This window comes from Barbus barbus (genome assembly GCF_936440315.1).
Source record: "Barbus barbus genome assembly, chromosome: 11".
In the NCBI taxonomy this organism is placed as follows: Eukaryota; Metazoa; Chordata; class Actinopteri; order Cypriniformes; family Cyprinidae; genus Barbus; species Barbus barbus.
The window spans coordinates 1,245,050-1,263,370 of record NC_136739.1 but is presented as its reverse complement, the minus strand read 5'-3'; the positions used below and the strand labels follow the sequence as shown (position 1 = coordinate 1,263,370).

The 18,321-nt window shown below is 36.8% G+C and overlaps 1 protein-coding gene across 1 annotated transcript in view; it reads right to left on the bottom strand.

Annotated features, from left to right (window-relative positions):
• The window catches only part of asic4a (acid-sensing (proton-gated) ion channel family member 4a), an 81,072-nt gene that overhangs the window by 7,683 nt on the left and 55,068 nt on the right, over positions 1 to 18,321 (bottom strand). The window contains exons 2-3 of the mRNA XM_079429239.1: positions 7,963 to 8,107; positions 7,575 to 7,702 (exon numbers count right to left, since the gene is read on the bottom strand). Of these exons, the coding sequence (XP_079285365.1) occupies positions 7,575 to 7,702; positions 7,963 to 8,107 (273 nt within the window). The remainder of the gene's footprint in view (positions 1 to 7,574; positions 7,703 to 7,962; positions 8,108 to 18,321) is intronic.

Sequence of the window (18,321 nt, the reverse complement as noted above, 5' to 3'; positions counted from 1 at the left end):
TTTCCGGACTTGACACCAGGATCGCACTGATTGAAGTCATACACAAGGATCTCCAGGAATTGCGGCACAGTTTAGAATTCAGCCAAGAACAGATAGACACTCTCACTAAAGAAAATCACTTCTTAAAGGATTCAGTTCACGCACTTACCAATCAACTCACCTCCGTCGCCGCAGAAAACAAAATCATGAAAGAAAACATTTTGGATTTGCAAACGCGCAGCATGAGGGACAATTTAATCTTCACAGGCATCCCGGAACAAACTCCAGACGACCCCGAGAAATCACTAAAGGACTTTATGATAAAACAACTCAAATTACCAGCCGAATCTGTACAGATCATCACCTTTCACCGTGTTCACCGTATCAGATCTCAAAACAACAACAATAGACCACGACCGATCATCGCAAAATTCGAACACTACAAACACAAAGAACTGGTTCAGAGACAAGGCAGACAACTTAAAGGAACAAACTATGGACTCAACGAACAATACCCAAAGGACATTCTCGACCGTCGAAAGCAACTTTTCCCAATCCGAAAACAGAAAATAAATGAAGGAAAAAGAGCAATCATTACAGTGGACAAATTATACATAGATGGGCAACTATATCGCGATAAGGACATTACTCCCTGGCTTTTCTGAACATTTCACTCCCGATAACTCTCATTAGGACAATCTCTCTCTCTCTCTCTCTCTCTAATATATAAGATGTGATCTTGTTTTTGCACCTAGGTCTCGTGCCCCCCTCCCATATTCCACCTTATGTTTGTATTTAATGGTTTTTGTTTTGTTAGTGTTGTCCTGCTGTGTACATTCTGTCAATTATGTATCTGTAGTTTTGTCAGTTTGCCAACAACATTGCACTGTTATACACACACACATATGTACTGCTGTATCCTTTCAAATACATACACACACATTTATACATATACAGTACTAACAGGCCCACACATTAATATTTATTTCTGTTCACTCTCTATTAAAACATGTCAACTATCAATTTTGTAACCTGGAACGTTCGTGGTCTTGGCTCTCAGACAAAGAGGATTAAAGTTTTGAATCATCTAAACAAACTACAAGCCGACATATGCCTTCTGCAAGAAACACATCTATCAGAATCTGATCATAACAAAATTAAATCATCAAAGTACAGTCATTTATTCTCGGCTCACTACAACACAAAACAGAGAGGAGTATGCATTTTAATAAGTAAAAAAATCTCATTTGTTCATAACACTACAATTATAGACCCCGAGGGACGTTTCATTATCATAAACATCTCAATTAATAATAGCCCAGTTACAATTGGCAATTTATACGGCCCAAACATAGATGACCCATCTTTCTTTCAGACATTTTTTTCCACCATTTCAAACTTTTCTAACTGCCCAGTCATAATAGCAGGTGATTTCAACACAGTTCTAGACCCTACAATAGATAGATTTAACAGTTCAGACAATACACGTATCTGGAAATCTGCAGAAACCATAAAACAGTTCATGAGTGATTTTGGTCTTGGCGATAGTTGGCGTACACAGCATCCTAACGTTAAAGAATATTCTTTTTTCTCACCAGTCCACCGATCGTATTCCCGCATTGACTTCTTTCTCACCAGTAACTCTATCATATCAAATATTTCTGAATCAAATATCCATCCAATAGTTATTATTATATAGTTATATAGTTATTATAGTTATTATATCATGCCCCAGTAACATTAAAATGGAACATAAATAGTCCACATAAACCCATTACTAGATGGCGATTTAACATATCCCTTCTGAGAGACCATGAATTCGACAGTTATTTTAGAAGAGAGTGGGCATGCTTTCTAGAGATGAATGACTCCCCAGAATTATCTCCTTCTCTTCTGTGGGAAGCAGGAAAAGCAGTACTAAGAGGAAAAATCATTTCATTCTCCGTTCACAAAAAAAAGAAAGAGAAGGAACAACAAGCAGAATTGGAACAAAAAATCAAAGAACTAGAAGACTCCAATATAAATAATCCAACAGAAAAAACACAGGACACATTAAGAAAATATAAATTTCAGTTAAACGAATTAATCAATAAACATACCCAATTCTTAATACAAAGGCTAAGACAAGAAAACTTCCATCACAGTAACAAATCTGGTAAATATTTGGCAAATCAAATCAAACAAAATAAGGAAAAAACAACAATAGCAGTTATTACAGACACAGCAGGGAAGTCCACCAATTCACCAGAAGAAATAAATCAAATTTTTCACAATTTTTACAGTAAATTATACTCTTCAGAAAAACACCCGACTCAGAAAGACATCGATTCATTTCTCAACAATATCAACCTACCTCAACTTAGTAAACTTCAAATAAATACTCTTGAATCTCCGTTAACAGAACATGAATTTTTTAATGCCCTCAAACTTATGCCGAATAATAAAGCACCAGGTCCTGATGGATACCCTGCTGAGTTCTACAAACACTTTTGGTCCATCTTATCACCACTCTTTATCCGAATGACAAATGAATCAAAACAAAAATCAAAACTCCCAGATAATATGAACACAGCTACAATTTCGCTTCTTCTTAAACCCAATAAAGACCCAACACTACCGTCAAGCTATCGTCCAATTTCCCTAATCAATGTAGACATTAAAATCATCGCCAAAGCACTAGCCTATAGATTAGAAAAAGTCACACCATCTATAATACATCCAGACCAAACTGGTTTCATTAAAGGTAGACTTGCATCTAACAACACACGTAGACTTTTTAACTTAATGTATTATTCATCAATTCACAAAGCCAAAACCATCATAGTCACTCTTGATGCAGAAAAAGCTTTCGATAGAGTAAACTGGAAATTCCTGTTTTCCACATTAGAGAGGTTTGGTTTTGGGGAGTCATTCATTAATTGGATTAAAATTCTATATACATCACCTTTAGCCACTGTCATCACCAATGGACTAACATCACGTAGCTTCACACTGCACCGCGGGACTAGACAAGGATGCCCACTCTCCCCCTCACTTTTTACCATTTTCATTGAACCATTAGCAGCAGCCATCCGTCAAAACAGCAACATAAAAGGTATTCAAACACTAAATATACACCACAAAATAAGTCTTTACGCTGATGATATATTATTATATTTACAAGATCCTCCATCATCATTACAAGAAACGATTAAACTCATTGACTCTTTTTCAAATATCTCTGAATACTCAATCAACTGGATTAAATCTGCTATACTTTCATTACATTCCACTAGTTTGGATGTGACATCCCATACATCACCAATTCCTCTGTGCACCGATCATATCAAATATCTAGGTATTAATGTTTCCCCCAGGCTGTCAGAGCTGTTTGGACTCAACTACACTCCACTACTTAAAACAATAGACGAGGATCTTCAACGCTGGATGAACCTACCACTATCTATTATGGGCAGAATATCAACAATTAAAATGACTATACTCCCTAAATTAAACTATTTATTTACAATGACACCAACACAACCCACCCTTTCCTGGTTTAAATCACTAGATTCAATAATTACCAAATTTTACTGGAAAAATAAGACCCCAAGAATCAAATTGACCACCCTACAGAAACAGAGAACACAAGGAGGACTGGAAGCACCACATTTTTACCACTACTTTCTGGCCAATCAGCTCCAAAATATACAAAAATGGATTCAACCTAACTCATCAGAAAGCACATGGCTAGATATTGAACAAACAATTTGTAAGGACATTAATACTTCAGATTTACCCTTCTACAATCAGACAATCAAAAAGCATCACTGTTTTAAAATGCCGACAATAGCAGCAGCTCTGACAGCCTGGTGGAAATTCCATCAAATCACAAACTCTCCTCTTGCACCATCTAAATACACCCCAATTTGGAATAACCCAGATTTTACAGCTAACAAGAAGCCACTCAATTTACGCACATGGGCAGAAAAGGGAATCACACAACTTCAGCATATCTTTCATAATAATAACCTGGCACCATTCTCCCACTTGGTTCAGAGATATGGCATTGGGAGCAATTGTTTTTTGGAATACTCACAAATCAAATCATCAATTCAATCAAAAATTGACACTAGGACAACTAATCTAGACCTCCCCCTCCCAATATCAGCGCTATTAAATATTTCTTCTTCTAAAAAACTACTCTCCAAAATATACAGAATTATATCAAAATCGGACAATACATTAGGTATACCAAATGTTAAATGGGAATCAGATTTATCTATTGCCCCCGATGCCACTTTCTGGACACAAATCTGCAAAAACATTTACTTCATGACGAAAAATGCCAATCTTCAACTTATACAATATAAAGTACTTCATAGATTTCACCTTACTGGACGAAAATTATTTAAAATGGGTTTTACTTCAGAAACATGTTCACACTGTACACAAAACACCCCAGACACCTATCTTCACGCCTTGTGGCATTGCACCCCAGTTAAAGAATTTTGGGAAAATGTTACTGAGTCACTATCCAACCATATGGGATGTCACATCCCATTGTCTCCTTCCCTCTGTATATTAGGTGACACATCCATAATCAACTCAAACGATACAGATAGTAAATTACTCTTAGTAGCTCTAACTATCGCCAAGAAAACTATCCTCATGAACTGGAAATCAAGGAATAGCATACATATTTCATCTTGGAAAAACTTAATAACAGACTACATCTCCATGGAAAACCTGTCAACTTCCACTCAAAATAATACAACAGAATTGAACCCCTCTTTGTTATCTCTCATAAACTTCCATCAATCATGAATCCGTTGACCCTCTCTGTCTGAAGCCACCCTCAACAACACACCATTCATCAATATCTACATAAGATTATGGGGGAGGGGGGTTAGGAAGAGGTAGCAACAAAGGCTAATATCAAACTAAATCAAAAACTTAAAATATTTTTCTATTATTAATATTATTATTATTATTTTTTTTTTTTTTGTCTTTCTCTATCCTTTTCTTACGGTTGCTTTCTGCTATCTGCACTTTTTATTTATTTATTTTTTTTTTCTCTCTCTTTTCTTCTCTTTCTCTTTTCACGCCTCTGGGCCTCAGTTGGCTGTGGCCCTGTGTGGTTGGGTTTAGTGGTTGGTGGGTGTGCTGTGGGGCCGGGGGCCTTGTATCTCCAACCTGTACCAGCTTTGGCCTGGTTTTCTTGCCTCTGGCAGGTTCAGCACTACATGCCTTGTTTTTTTTAATGCATCACTAGACGGTATACATACATCTATTTTAAAACAAGCAAGGGAAGAGGAGAGAGGAGGAAGGAGAGGAGGGGAGGGAAAAGAGAAAAAAAAAAAAAAAGGGGAAAAAGAGAGAGGAAAAAAAAAAAATGCATACATGTATATCAGACACACACAGGGTAAGTGGGACGTGAGCATGGGGGCCTGGGCTTTGCACTGGGCTGGCTCCACACTGCACGTCACACTTTTTTAATGCATTATACACTTAACAATACATATACAGTACATATGTGAGGTAAACATGGCATGTGAGTGGCAGCCGGGGCTGAGACTTTGGTCCTTGTGCCCTGCAGCTCCTCTCCTAGATGGCTCGTCCTGGGCCTAAACTATGCCTTGCCCACGGAGGGCCCAGAGGCAGCCTTACAATATCTTACTCTTTTTAGCTTTATTATTATTATTGTTATTATAATTATTTTCTCTCTATTATTAATATTATTATTATTTTGTTATTAATACTATGATTACTACTATTATTATTATTATAATTATTTTCTCTCTATTATTAATATTATTATTATTTTGTTATTAATACTATGATTACTACTATTATTATTATTATTATTACTATTTTGTCCTCTTTCTAATCCTCCAACTTTCCCCACATTTATTTATTTATTTATTTTTTAATTAATTACTATCCTCTAATTTTTGTTATTAATGTTACTATTATTATTATTATTATTACTGTTATCATTACTGTTGTACTTTTTTTTTTTTTTTTTTTTCTTTTTTGATTAATTTATTAAATTTTTTGATTATTTTGTTTAGTATACTTCCAAACCCAACACCCAGTCACACACACACACACACACACACACACACACTCATACTCACACAAACCATGTTGGCTGTCATGTATGTTTTGTTGACCCTGGTTACTCTGTATCTGATTTGTCACCTGTAAATAGCATGTTTGTTTGAAAAAAAAAAAAAGAATGCATTGCCCTAAATTTCAATATGTAAAGGACAACGAAATGTTGTGTTTGTAGTGCAAAAGTACTTTTGAATGCACTTCACCTTATCTATTTTCTGAATGCATGTTATTGATTTTATTGGGATTCAACCATGCATACGATTTTTCTTCTCAACATTTCTTTATTACAATGGTCAGGGAAAAAGCTGGATTTCTCCAATGATTTAATTCTCTTATACCCACCCTACAAGATCTGCCTCCATCCAGTCAACAACTGATGGATAGGACCAAATCCCCAACCTACATTTTTTCCTTTACGATAATCGGTTTCACTTGGATGTTACAATGCAGAAGAAAACAGTCACTACTTCGGTTTCATCTTTCAGGACTTCAGTTTATTAATTTTAGCGATTCAATATGTTCCATTCTCCTGAAAAATCTAATAAATAAATAAACTTGATCTCATATAGCACACAGATAGGTCAGAGTTTAGATTACAAGCCAGTTTACTAGAAGTCAGTTAGGAACATTTGAATTGATGTAGAAATATTGTGATATACACATTTATAGTTCAGCTTCACAAGCTTGGTGACCCTTCAGCTGCCAGTCACTTTCTCAACTCTGAGCGTGTTTCACACTTGCAAAGAAATTCTCCTCTGCTAATTGCTTGCTTACTGGCCCCTATTTTTATTTCTTAACTTCAATACACCAAGAAACAGCATGTTTTCTCTGGAATTCTGTATAGGAAGAGCTGTTATTTTAATTATTTTTAAAAATCTAATTTTGTGTATGAAAAAACATCATATGTGGCCCTGGACTACAAAACCAGTCATAATTTCGAAATTGAGATTTATACATAATCTAAAAGCTGAATAAATAATCTTTCCATTGATGTATGGTTTGTTATGATAGGACAATATTTGTCTGAGATACAACTATTTGAAAATCTGGAATCTGAGGGTGCAAAAAAATCTAAATATTGAGAAAATCTCCTTTAAAGTTGTTCAAATTAAGTTCTTAGCAATGCATATTACTAATCAAAAAATAAGTTTTGATATATTTTGCTGTAGGACATTTACAAAATATCTTCATGGAACATAATCTTTACTGATTTTTGGCATAAAAGAAAAATCAATCATTTTGACCCATACAATGTATTTTTGGCTATTGCTACAAATATACCCCAGCGACTAAAGACTGCTTTTGTGCTCCAGGGTCACATATGGTTTAGAACAACATGGCGGTGAGTAAATGACAGAATACTACTCCATTAAGCTATTTAAAAAATTGGGGGCATGTTGATGTGACTAGATGGTACTCTACTTGGATGGCCTGATTTCATTATAGGTGGTACTTAGACTGAAAAGTTTGAGAGTGATTCAAGGGAAGAGTTATACCCTTTGCTCTTGACAGGATACAAAGGTCTGGAATCCCGGAGAGACTCCAAAGCCCAGCTGATGGATGTAGGGAGGCTCATCCTGACTGTGGATCTGAACACGGATTCCTGCCTCTAAAGATGTTTCATCTGCAAAAAATAACAAGAGGATGAACGAGACAGAGAGAGGGTAAGAAACCACAATAAGCAATATGAACGATAACACAGAGATAAGCCTCACATATCCCCCTATCAATACAAATGGGGAAAAACAACATCACAAATAAACCTTGAATTTAAACATGTCTATGTTAACAGATTGTGCAGACACACATCTGAGAACCATAAAATATGGAATGACTTTGCAACTTTCGGACTAGAAATCATCTCTGTGTGGCGTTATAACTCACTTGTCTCTTTCCAGATAGGTAGATATTCATCCTGCTGGATATCTAACATGATCTCCAGCCCGTTTCCCATCCCTCCTTGCTTTGTCTTCCTGGAGGTTGATTTTTTCCCGTTGAAAGTATAGCATTTCCCGTATCTTGTGTAGACCTATGAAAAAACACCAGTGACTAATTAAAAATGTAATATTCTCTTAATGAGGAGGCCATAACAAGCTACGATCTTTGGAAACCATAACTTTTGTTTCTCTTTGATTTAATACTTTAAAAATGAACCTTTTGATCCCTCAAAGAGATGCTTTTTAAGACGCTTATGATTAATTGGGGAAAAGCTCACTTTAAACTTCAGAAGTTCTGAGGCATTCAAATCTTCATAGAGGATTTTCCAACTCCCATGACAAACCAATTTTTTTTTTTTACAATTTATCACTCTGTCAGTGGGCATTTGTATTCGGTGGTATAACAAACAATGTTTTCTGTGTCTCATTCCTGTCATATTCATTTTGACAAGAGGAAGAGACAGTTCTACAAACCATACTGCATTATTATGCAATGCGTTTGTTCCTCAAACAAGAGGAAAATGAATAGTCCACATTCTGAGAAACATATCCGCCTCCATAATGAAATCATCACATCAAAATAATTGCTCCACATGGGTAATATTGACAAGAGAAGACAAAATCAAAAGTACAGCCACTCAAAAAAAAAAAAAAATTTTTTAAAAAGCATGCGATTTGTTATTTATAGACCCTGTTTCTCTTCAAGCAAAAGTAATAAAAAGACTATTATTCAGGTATTCTGCAGGCTGACGCAATGCAATGCTCAAAATTAAAAGACAAAACCACTGACAAATAAATGTCAGGAGGAAATGGATCAACAAAAACACAGGTGGATAAATTGGTGTCCAGTGACTAAAAAAACGAAACAGTCATGAAAGATCTAGAAATTGAGGTTTTCGCTTCTGTCCTCGGAGCCCAACGCTTTCTGACCTTTTGTTCAGAATGTTTTTGGTTCCAATCTTTATCTTACATGCCAAATCGAATCACTACCACATAAAAACAAAGCTTGAAATGTTGGATTGACTGAAAACACAAAGTAAGAAAGAAATGTGTGAGAAAGACTGTGAAAAGCCCAGTATAGCTGTTTTGGATGCTAGTCCCAACAAGGGATGCTGGCTGATGTCTCCATCATTCTGGTTAAAGAGATAGTTCTTTACAAAAATGATAATTCTGTCATCTTTTATTCAACCACATACCATTCCAAACCTCTATGGCTTTCTTTCACGAGACATTTAGCAGATGTTTAGCTGCTGTTGTTTAGACAATAAAGCTGGATGGTGACCAGTGACCACTGCTGTCCAAGCTCCAAACAATGTTGTTATTATATATTATATATTATATTATTGATAGCACCAATCTCTTTCATTGTATTGAAAAGAGCAGTTTAGACATTCTGCTAAACTCAAAAGTTGTACATGGACTGTAAACAGCATGGTTATCGGGATCCACCAACTAGAAAGAAATTCCTGCTGGTATAAGATGATCTTTTCATCAGGCAGACTGACATTAAAATGTATTGCTATAAATCAACCAAATTTCTCCAGCAGCGAGTCCTGTTCTGATGAGAAGGGACCTTTAGGGGCCACACTTGTATGTAACACATGGCTGTTCATTTAGCAGCCTGCGTATGGAGTCTGATCTCAGCTGGCTCCGTGCTGAATCAAAGCAGGGCTCTCTGAGCAATATGGGCGTGCAGTAATTGCCAGCTGCAGCTGTGGACGCCGCACACCATACAGCTGTAATTAAGGCTGGAGACAGCCAGTGTTTTCACAAGCAGACGCTGGTCAAACAGGATAAAAGAGCATAGATATAAACATCATTTTGTATAATCAGACTGCAAACAGACAACACACAAACATCACCACTTCTACTATAATGTATGTATAAAACACACATAACCGTGCGTCAGCATGTCAAATACATAAATGCACCGTGATAACATAATAATCAATTCCAATATCTTATAAGAGAACATTTAAAAAGGTCAAGTGTTAAATATGACATTTAAAGTAGTCATATTAGTCAGCATCAAAGCCAGGTTTTCAGCATGAAGCTGCCTTTTTTTACTAACATGAGCTATTAATGTGAGACGGGGCAGAGGAGCAGCAACAATCGATTCAGTCCTGTTTATTGACATGTTTAAGTTTCCATTGCTGGTCTAATCCGGTCCAATACGAAACCAGGGGGACTGTATAAAAAGAAAAGATAGCAAAGACCTCTCATTCCAGTTCTGCTCTGAAACTTCAACTTTCAGGGGACGGTCCACTTTGTATCCACAAATGATTTTTGGGAGGGCAATGGAAGCTTTCCCGTCATGCAGCAGTGGAAATGGCTGCTGGCACAGTCTCCTCTGCCTCATTTCTCTGCTTTAGAGCCCAGTGCCCAGAGCACCTCTGATTGATGGACCATTTTCTCTTGTAACATCTCGCCCAAAGTCAGTAAAGGTAAACAGTCCAACTTTTGTCTGTTTCCAAAAACAGCCATCCAGCCTAGTGTGTTACTGAATTTCCCCTGATGCACAACTGCTACTATCTGTACATATATGTATATGCGCACACACACACACACACACACACACACACACACACACACACACACACACACATTGCTGTATGGGATTAACAACATTTATTCTCCACAAATGTAAATATATCATCACAAATAATGCTTATGTCAGTACAGAATATCGTTTTTGAATACACAAACTCTACCTGCAAAGTTTTCTGAAATTACAGTCATACAGGTTTTCAGAGGAGTGCATAATATTTTTGACAAACACAATATTTGCTTACCTTTGAAACCAGTTCACAGTGGACCACTACCACATAGGCTTTCAGCCACAATCTTTGTTGGCGAAACTCCTGACTGCAAAGCATTTGCATAAATCTTCCCTTTCTACTAACACCCAACTTAATTGGGCTTAATGTCTGGCCATTAACTGTCCTCAGCTACTATTTCCCCTCTAAAATGCTTTGTTTCTTTCCCCTTCCAATCAGTTTTATGTGTCTTTACTGTCTTTCTCTTTTCAGCTCAGAGATGAAGTAAACCCCAAAGCCTCTCATTTATGGCAGGCATCTGACAGATTCCACTGCTGGCTGTTCTTCAATTATCCAGGGAAGCTACATGAGAACGTCAGTTTTTTAACATGCAGTATGTGAGTTGTTGGAAAGAGTATAAAGGCGAGTTTAAATTCAGCAATGGTTTTTGAAGGATTTGAGCTAACTGCCTCATAAGAAATTTGTAAGGCTCAGTGTGTAACATTTATCAGTCGTTCCCTAGTTCTAGTAAATTGTGGTGCGGTCAAACGTGATGCTTTGACTGACAGCATGGTGATTAACCCAAGAGATATATCTGAAAGGTAGCTGTTGCTGACTGAATCTCAATGTTAAATTAGCTAAATTTGAAGGTAAATCTGGGGTGTGTTTACAAAAAGAATTGTTAGCCGACACAATTTCTGTCAGTCTCAACATAACAGTTCAATGATTTGGTGTTCTCCAAATTCACAGTTCAATCGAACCACAAACGGCATTGCAAAGTTGTGTGTTTGGAATTTCAGCTCTTGCCCTGTGGTTAGAAGCAGTTTCTTATTAGTATGACATGGAATTAAACATATCATGCTCTTGAGCAAAAGCAAGCTAACATGCAATACAATCTAACATTTAATATAAGTGTACTGCATCTCTTTTAATTTATCAAGAGAATAAAAGCAAGTTTACCGGAGTGTGACACAGACTGAATGATGATTAACTGTAGATTATAACTCTGTATTCCATCCCCTGTATGACTATATAGTTTATTATTGCTTTGCACTATTGTAGTTAAGCAGAGTTACTCTGTGTAAAACTACTGAATACATTAACAGATGCTATTTAGGGTTGTGTTTTCTGTACAACAAAGATGGTATAAATGTTTTTCTGCAGACAAACAGAAACAGAAAGCATAGGTTATGTCTCTCATATTTATTCAAACATAACAAAACAACACCAAAATATGCAAATTCCAAAAGGCACTGTTTTTATTTGAATACAAGCTCTCTGCAATGTATTGCTACAATGGATTAATGTGAGGCTGCCTTAAAAATTAGCTGCAAATTAGGTGTCTTAAAAGGGAAGCCACAACAATAGTGGAGAAAACTTGACTCGTGATTAATTTTGACATTGACATGTGGCTAAGCTAATGTTGAATTAAGCTTAAAAATAAATAGCATGCACAGATATTGCTCTAAATTATGTCTTCAAATACTGCCTCTATAGGCAACTCACTAGGTTTTGGAACAGAGCCCTAGTCTTTCTTTACCTAACACATCAAAATCTTCAGAGTAAACGTTGGAGACTTTTACACAGTCAGACTAAACAGTTGAGCCAGAAAGTGCCGTGCTGCGCTACGCTCCATTAGTTCAGCTCTCGTGGGCAGCCGCTCAACTCTTCATCTATGGTGTCTCTTTGGCAGACTATCAAACATATTACATTTATTGTATCAATTCTTAACTTCATTAAACAACTGACTGGCAGTATCTTTTTCTAAGCAGCTTATCCCTCATGTACACCATGCAGAAAAATGGGCCACGTCTCGAGGACTCATCGACACCGTTTTACGCTTGTTCCGAGAGGATTATCACAGTTCTTTATCTCTAGGCATCAATCTGAGATAGAAATGCTCAGAGATCCGACACAAACTGACACTCAGATGGGACGTATCAGCACAAAAGCATGTCCCTCTCCAGTGAAAAGAGCCCCTCTATTGTGACTGTTCATAAACTGAAAAATACATCAAGTAATCATAGTAAAGAGGACTATCAGTCAAATGTTTCCAGGTCTAATGGAGCATGGGAGTATGATATGAATATAATGGGGAAATCCCTTTAAGATATCATCAACACTTTCCATTGCAGTGCTACGAACTGAGAAAACTGACAGAAACATTGTAGCCTACATCCTTACAGGAATATTTCAGGTTCAAAACAAGTTAAGCTCTATCTGTCCATTACCCTAGACAATAATTTTCACTCAGTTTGTGAAAACAAAAAACAGTGTACAGAAATGCAATTATAATGCCAAGTAAATACCCTTATAATGGTATACCTATATAAATAGATTTTAATGTCTTTGACTCGTGCACTCTTCTTCGAGGTGGGATGTCACCATGACTTATTCTCAAACTAGTGTTGTCCTCCTCAACACTTTCACTCAGACCTCCAGAGAGACTGAAAAATGGAAAAGATGAAAGACTGAAGCATCCCTCTGTGCTGCCACACCATTAAAAGGCACATGCTGATAATCTCAAGGGGCCCCCAAGTAAGTTTCCCTCTTTCCTTTCTTCCTCTTTGTACATGTTGGAGCATGCCAGTTTGTGACAGAACTGTGGATGTCCACAACGCTTCTGACCTAAAACTACAAATAAAAACTGAACTACCCCTCTCTCAAAATCCACCAAGGTCTAGAGAGAAACATACACTCATGTCCAAAAGTTTGGGGTCAATATTATTATTATTATAATTTGTGAAATAAATAATTTTTTTCAGCAATGATACAATAAACTCATCAAAAGTGACAGTAAAGATATTTATAATCTTCATGAAATGTTTGCAAAATACTTTGATTAATATTCATCAATGGTAGTGTAAAACAACACCCTTTTTACCCGGTCAAAAACAGCTCTGTTCACAGCGACCCGTTTCGGTGCATATCTCTTTAAATGATAATGAGCTACTGCTTACCCCAGCCCTCTCTTCTGTTTTTTTGTGTATTAGGTGGCGCATTACAATCAAAACAAAGATTATCATCTTTCTGCTCAGTGGCAGGGCACCCTGAAATTTGTCTGGCCACCCCAGGTGCCCCCCCACCAGATGTCTTGCAATAGACTTGTTTTTAGTGAATTTCTAACTGCATCTGGCAGTGGCGGATCCTGGCATGTGTAGGCAGCTGCCTGGGGCCGCTTTCTTCTCTTCTTTATACTTAATTTTAGGCGGTTTCTATTGTGTGATCTTAATGACAAATGTTGAGAGCCCATAATGTTATGTGATCCATGCAATGTGCGGATACGAATCTCTCCACTCGCAAGCGGATTTCCTTCACTCACACAAAACCGGACGTGTGCTTTTAAATATACATTGTTCTTTTATGAATTGGCTCTGGTCTCGCTCAGATATTGCGTGTACGCTCAAATGTTGTCCTCGCATCAGACCAGAAGAGGTTTTTTTTCTAATTCAGGTGAAAAGTAGGCTTTTCTCAATAAATGGAAGCAAGCTGAATATAGTCAACCTGCTCTAGTTATTTCTTTTATTAATACTTATTTTAGTTAAGTGCTAAAATTGTAAATATGCATTTATTTTAAATTATTTTAATGCATTTGTATTGTGTTGTTTTTGTATATAGTTACAGAAGCGTATATCAACCAGATTCCAGAAATAATCACTGAGGCTGCTTCTGAAATTAGTGAGGGTGCTCTCTTAATGCACATTTTCACATATTTTGTTCCTTCTATTGCTATCAATATGCCAAACACTGTTACTTCGAGAGCGAATCCTGCATAAATAAATATTCAGATGTCATTCCCGAATTTAAATGGATTGCCTAGAAAGCTCGCAAAGAACGCTCATAACCACTAAAGCTGACTACAGCTGTCACTCTTTGTTCATCGCAATCTCACAAAGTTCTGTTATGACCAATGAATCTCACATGCAATTAATATATAATATAGGCCTATTATTAACACAGTGTATCCAGCCTTTGCATTGCTTATGAGACTTTGTTGACGCTACAAACAAAATGTGGAAAAAATGGCGGACAACATACAACTATCCGAGGGCGGAAATATATGTGACAGTATGGGACAGTCCGCCAGCGGTCATGGGCGGGGCCTGAGCAGTATGATGTCATACTGTTTAGAAAATCAAAACGGCTTGATAATTGAGACTGTTTGGTTTTTGGAAGGAGAGATTGGATTTTTACCATTGCAGGGTGGTTGTGTTCACATAATACTAATACACGTTTATATGCAAATATCATGCAAAAAGTGAAATTTGCATCCGATGTCTTCTTTAAAAAAGACTTGTTTCAACTAAATGCTTTTTTTTCAACTAAATTACTTTCTCTTCCACAAAGAGTATAAAAGGTAAGATAACAGTTTCCTCAAAAACATTAAGCAGCACAACTATTTTCAACACGTATAATAAGAAATGTTTCTTGAGCAGCAAATCAGCATATTAAGGGGCGGTCACTCTGTACTTTTCATTCCATTGACTTCCATTCATACGCATGCAAATGCTTCAAACCGGAAACGCAAATTGTTTTGTGTTGAATTTAAGTTTTTAAAAAGACGCTGCACAGCATGACATCATATCACGACTGATGCAGCATACGAAACAATTTTGCATGCTCAAAGTCTAGTGTGACCGCGTGCTTAGAATGATTTCTGAAGGATCATGTGACACTGAAGACTGGAAAATCTGTCATTTTAAAAGTTTTTACAATGTATTAATCAAATAAATGCAGCCTTAAAGGTTTCTTTCAAAAACATAAAAAAATCTTACAGACACCAAACTTCTAAATGATAGCATATTTACAGTATATAACGTTTATTTCGAGGCTAAGAGTATTGAATATTATCCTGCTATCACATATGTCATCTGTTTACTGTACACACAGTCCCGCTGCAGTATTTTGAGACCTGATGATACACTTTCTGCCTGAGGGTGATCAGATAAACCTTCTGACTATTTTACTTGAACTTTGATAACCTGGACCAGAGCACAGCTGAGCAGGGAAATTTACAGCTTTGTGGCTTGTGTGGCTCTGCAGACCTTAAGAATGATTTTTTATTAGACATCTACTGCCATATGGGCCACTTTTGAATTCATTTGCCCCCTTTTCTTCACATTTTTACTATGGCGCGCTCAGTGATTGTTGACCGTATCTGCAAATAAGCAAACACCCTGCCAGCAGCATAACTGTTGCCTGTGTTTTTGAGACACACTTTGTTTCCTTCAGCTTTAATTAAGGTGCCTTTCTTATTAACATAAGCCTCCATTTCCCCTGCTTTCAGTCTCTCTCTGCGGAGAAGCAGCACCCCACCGAGGCTCAGTCAAATATCAGCCCCGACTGACACTACAGAGCAGCTCTTTCACTACAATCAGCCGAAAAGGAAAGCAAAATAACTTGCATTCTATCAGCATGACACCATTATAATGGTAGAAAAATATAAGTGAATTAAGTACCCTGGATGTTCGTGTTCAAACAGGTCTACGTTGTTTCAAAAGTGCTCAGAGTACAACACGTGTGTGACAGAGGACTCTACTCATGTAAATAAGGCATGCAACACTTGATTTATTCACAAGGTGGTGCAATAGCCACAATATAAAGTACCATATAAGCCAAAAAAAACCAAAAAAAAAAAAGTATTTGGGATCTGAAAATCCCAGGTCAAAAGGGGTTGAACACAACACCGTGTAATCAAATGAAATGGAAAACCTGAAAGTCTGACTTGATGTGACAAAGTTCGAAAACCTTATAAATATGAATATCAGCCTGTCCGTCCAGAGCTTTCACAAGTCCTCTACGGGAAGTATGCCTGCATTTCTCTCTCTTTCTCTCTCTTCTAAATGAAGATATGTATCTAGAACTGCTGGTGTGCTATTAGTGATGTGGAGCAGGGCCATCCTCGCAGATGTTCGGCATGTGGACTCCACGCTTGCCAAATTGGGATCGCGAGACAGCAAGGTTCTCCAGCGAGGCCAGTCCGACTCCCCAGCATCCAGCCCAAGTAGATGGTCAATATTCTCCCTCTATAAAGAACAACTAATAAGCGTAGCTCTCTCAAATACATGACTGCAAAAGTTTCACACTGCTGACTTGCAGCTGCTTGATTTGCAAGTTTATCTGGCAAACATGTCTTAAATAGTTTGTTTCCTCATCCCCTGCTGAATGAGTGACAGATGTTGTTCAGATGCATTGTGTGGCAAAAGTACAAGATTCTACATCAGAGCTGCTTACAAGCTTACAAGTGAATCCTGAGTGTAGCAGACAAAATGGAAGCAGAACAGACGTCTGAAATATGTTTGCTATGCTCTCTGCCTTACATTTTTCTTTCCTTGTTTCTGAAATAACATCTAAATGGAGTTTCTGAACTCCAATTTTTTTTTTTGAATAAAATATTTTAAGCAAAGGATGCATAAAATTGATCAAAAGTGTCAAACAAGATATTTTATAATGTTATAAAATATTTGTAGTTCAAGTAAATACTGTTCTTTTGACCTTTCTTTTCATCAAAGAATCATGTGAAAAAACTATTTCCACAAAAAAACATTAAGCTGCACAACTGTTTCCAACACTGTTGATAATAAATGTTTGTTGAGCAGTAAATCAGTATATTATTATGATTTCTGAAGATCATGTGACACTGAAGACTGGAGTAATGATGCTGAAAATACAGCTGCGCATCACAGGAACGAAAAAAATAAAATATAATAATAATAATAATAATATTATATATATAATTTTTTTTTTTTTTTTTTGATCAAATAAATGCAGCCTTGGTGAGTATATGTGTATGTTAGATTTAACAGCTTTTCTTCCCTGGGATAACACACTAGAAATATTAATAGCTTATCCTGCACTATACACTTTTTGTCCAGTCAAAAGCTCTCATGATTGTTAAACAAGTCTGTTTCCGTCTCAGAGTAAAAAATAATGAACTGTGAGATTAATTAAAAATCAGAATAATAATAATAAACCAAGACCTTTAAGTAAGATATAAAGACATAATTTCCTTATAATTGACATAATTTCCTTATTATTATTATTATTATTCCATCCAGAAACAATCTTCTACAATGTTCTTCCATCAGCGAATCATGGTTTATGGATGTGGCATGACCTATTAGCCCTTTGATATGTCTTATACCCTGTTTCAATAGGAAATACAGCAGAGGACAGAAAACTGCTTTTGTTGAAGAAATGCAAACAGAAAACAACAAAGTTTCAAGATTTGTTTTGGTGTTAACAAAAAGGAAGGTAAATGTCAATCTCCTCCCATTTACCAGTGTAAAGACTGTCTCTCTTCCAGTCAAATTCATGTGTTATTAACATGCGTCAATAGCGCTGAACTATTTCTAGCCGAGAGGGTGTCAAATAATGTGCATCTGAAAAAATTGCCTGTTGCTTGGCATTTGCATTCGGCGCAAACATCATTTGAATTTTTCATTTTCGAAAGGTTCTTAATGATTTTGCATATGCGGTTGCAATGACACATTAATTTCCTACTGGTTGGCCCCGATTCTACCTGTGTCTTGTGCAAGCTGGAGAGGTAA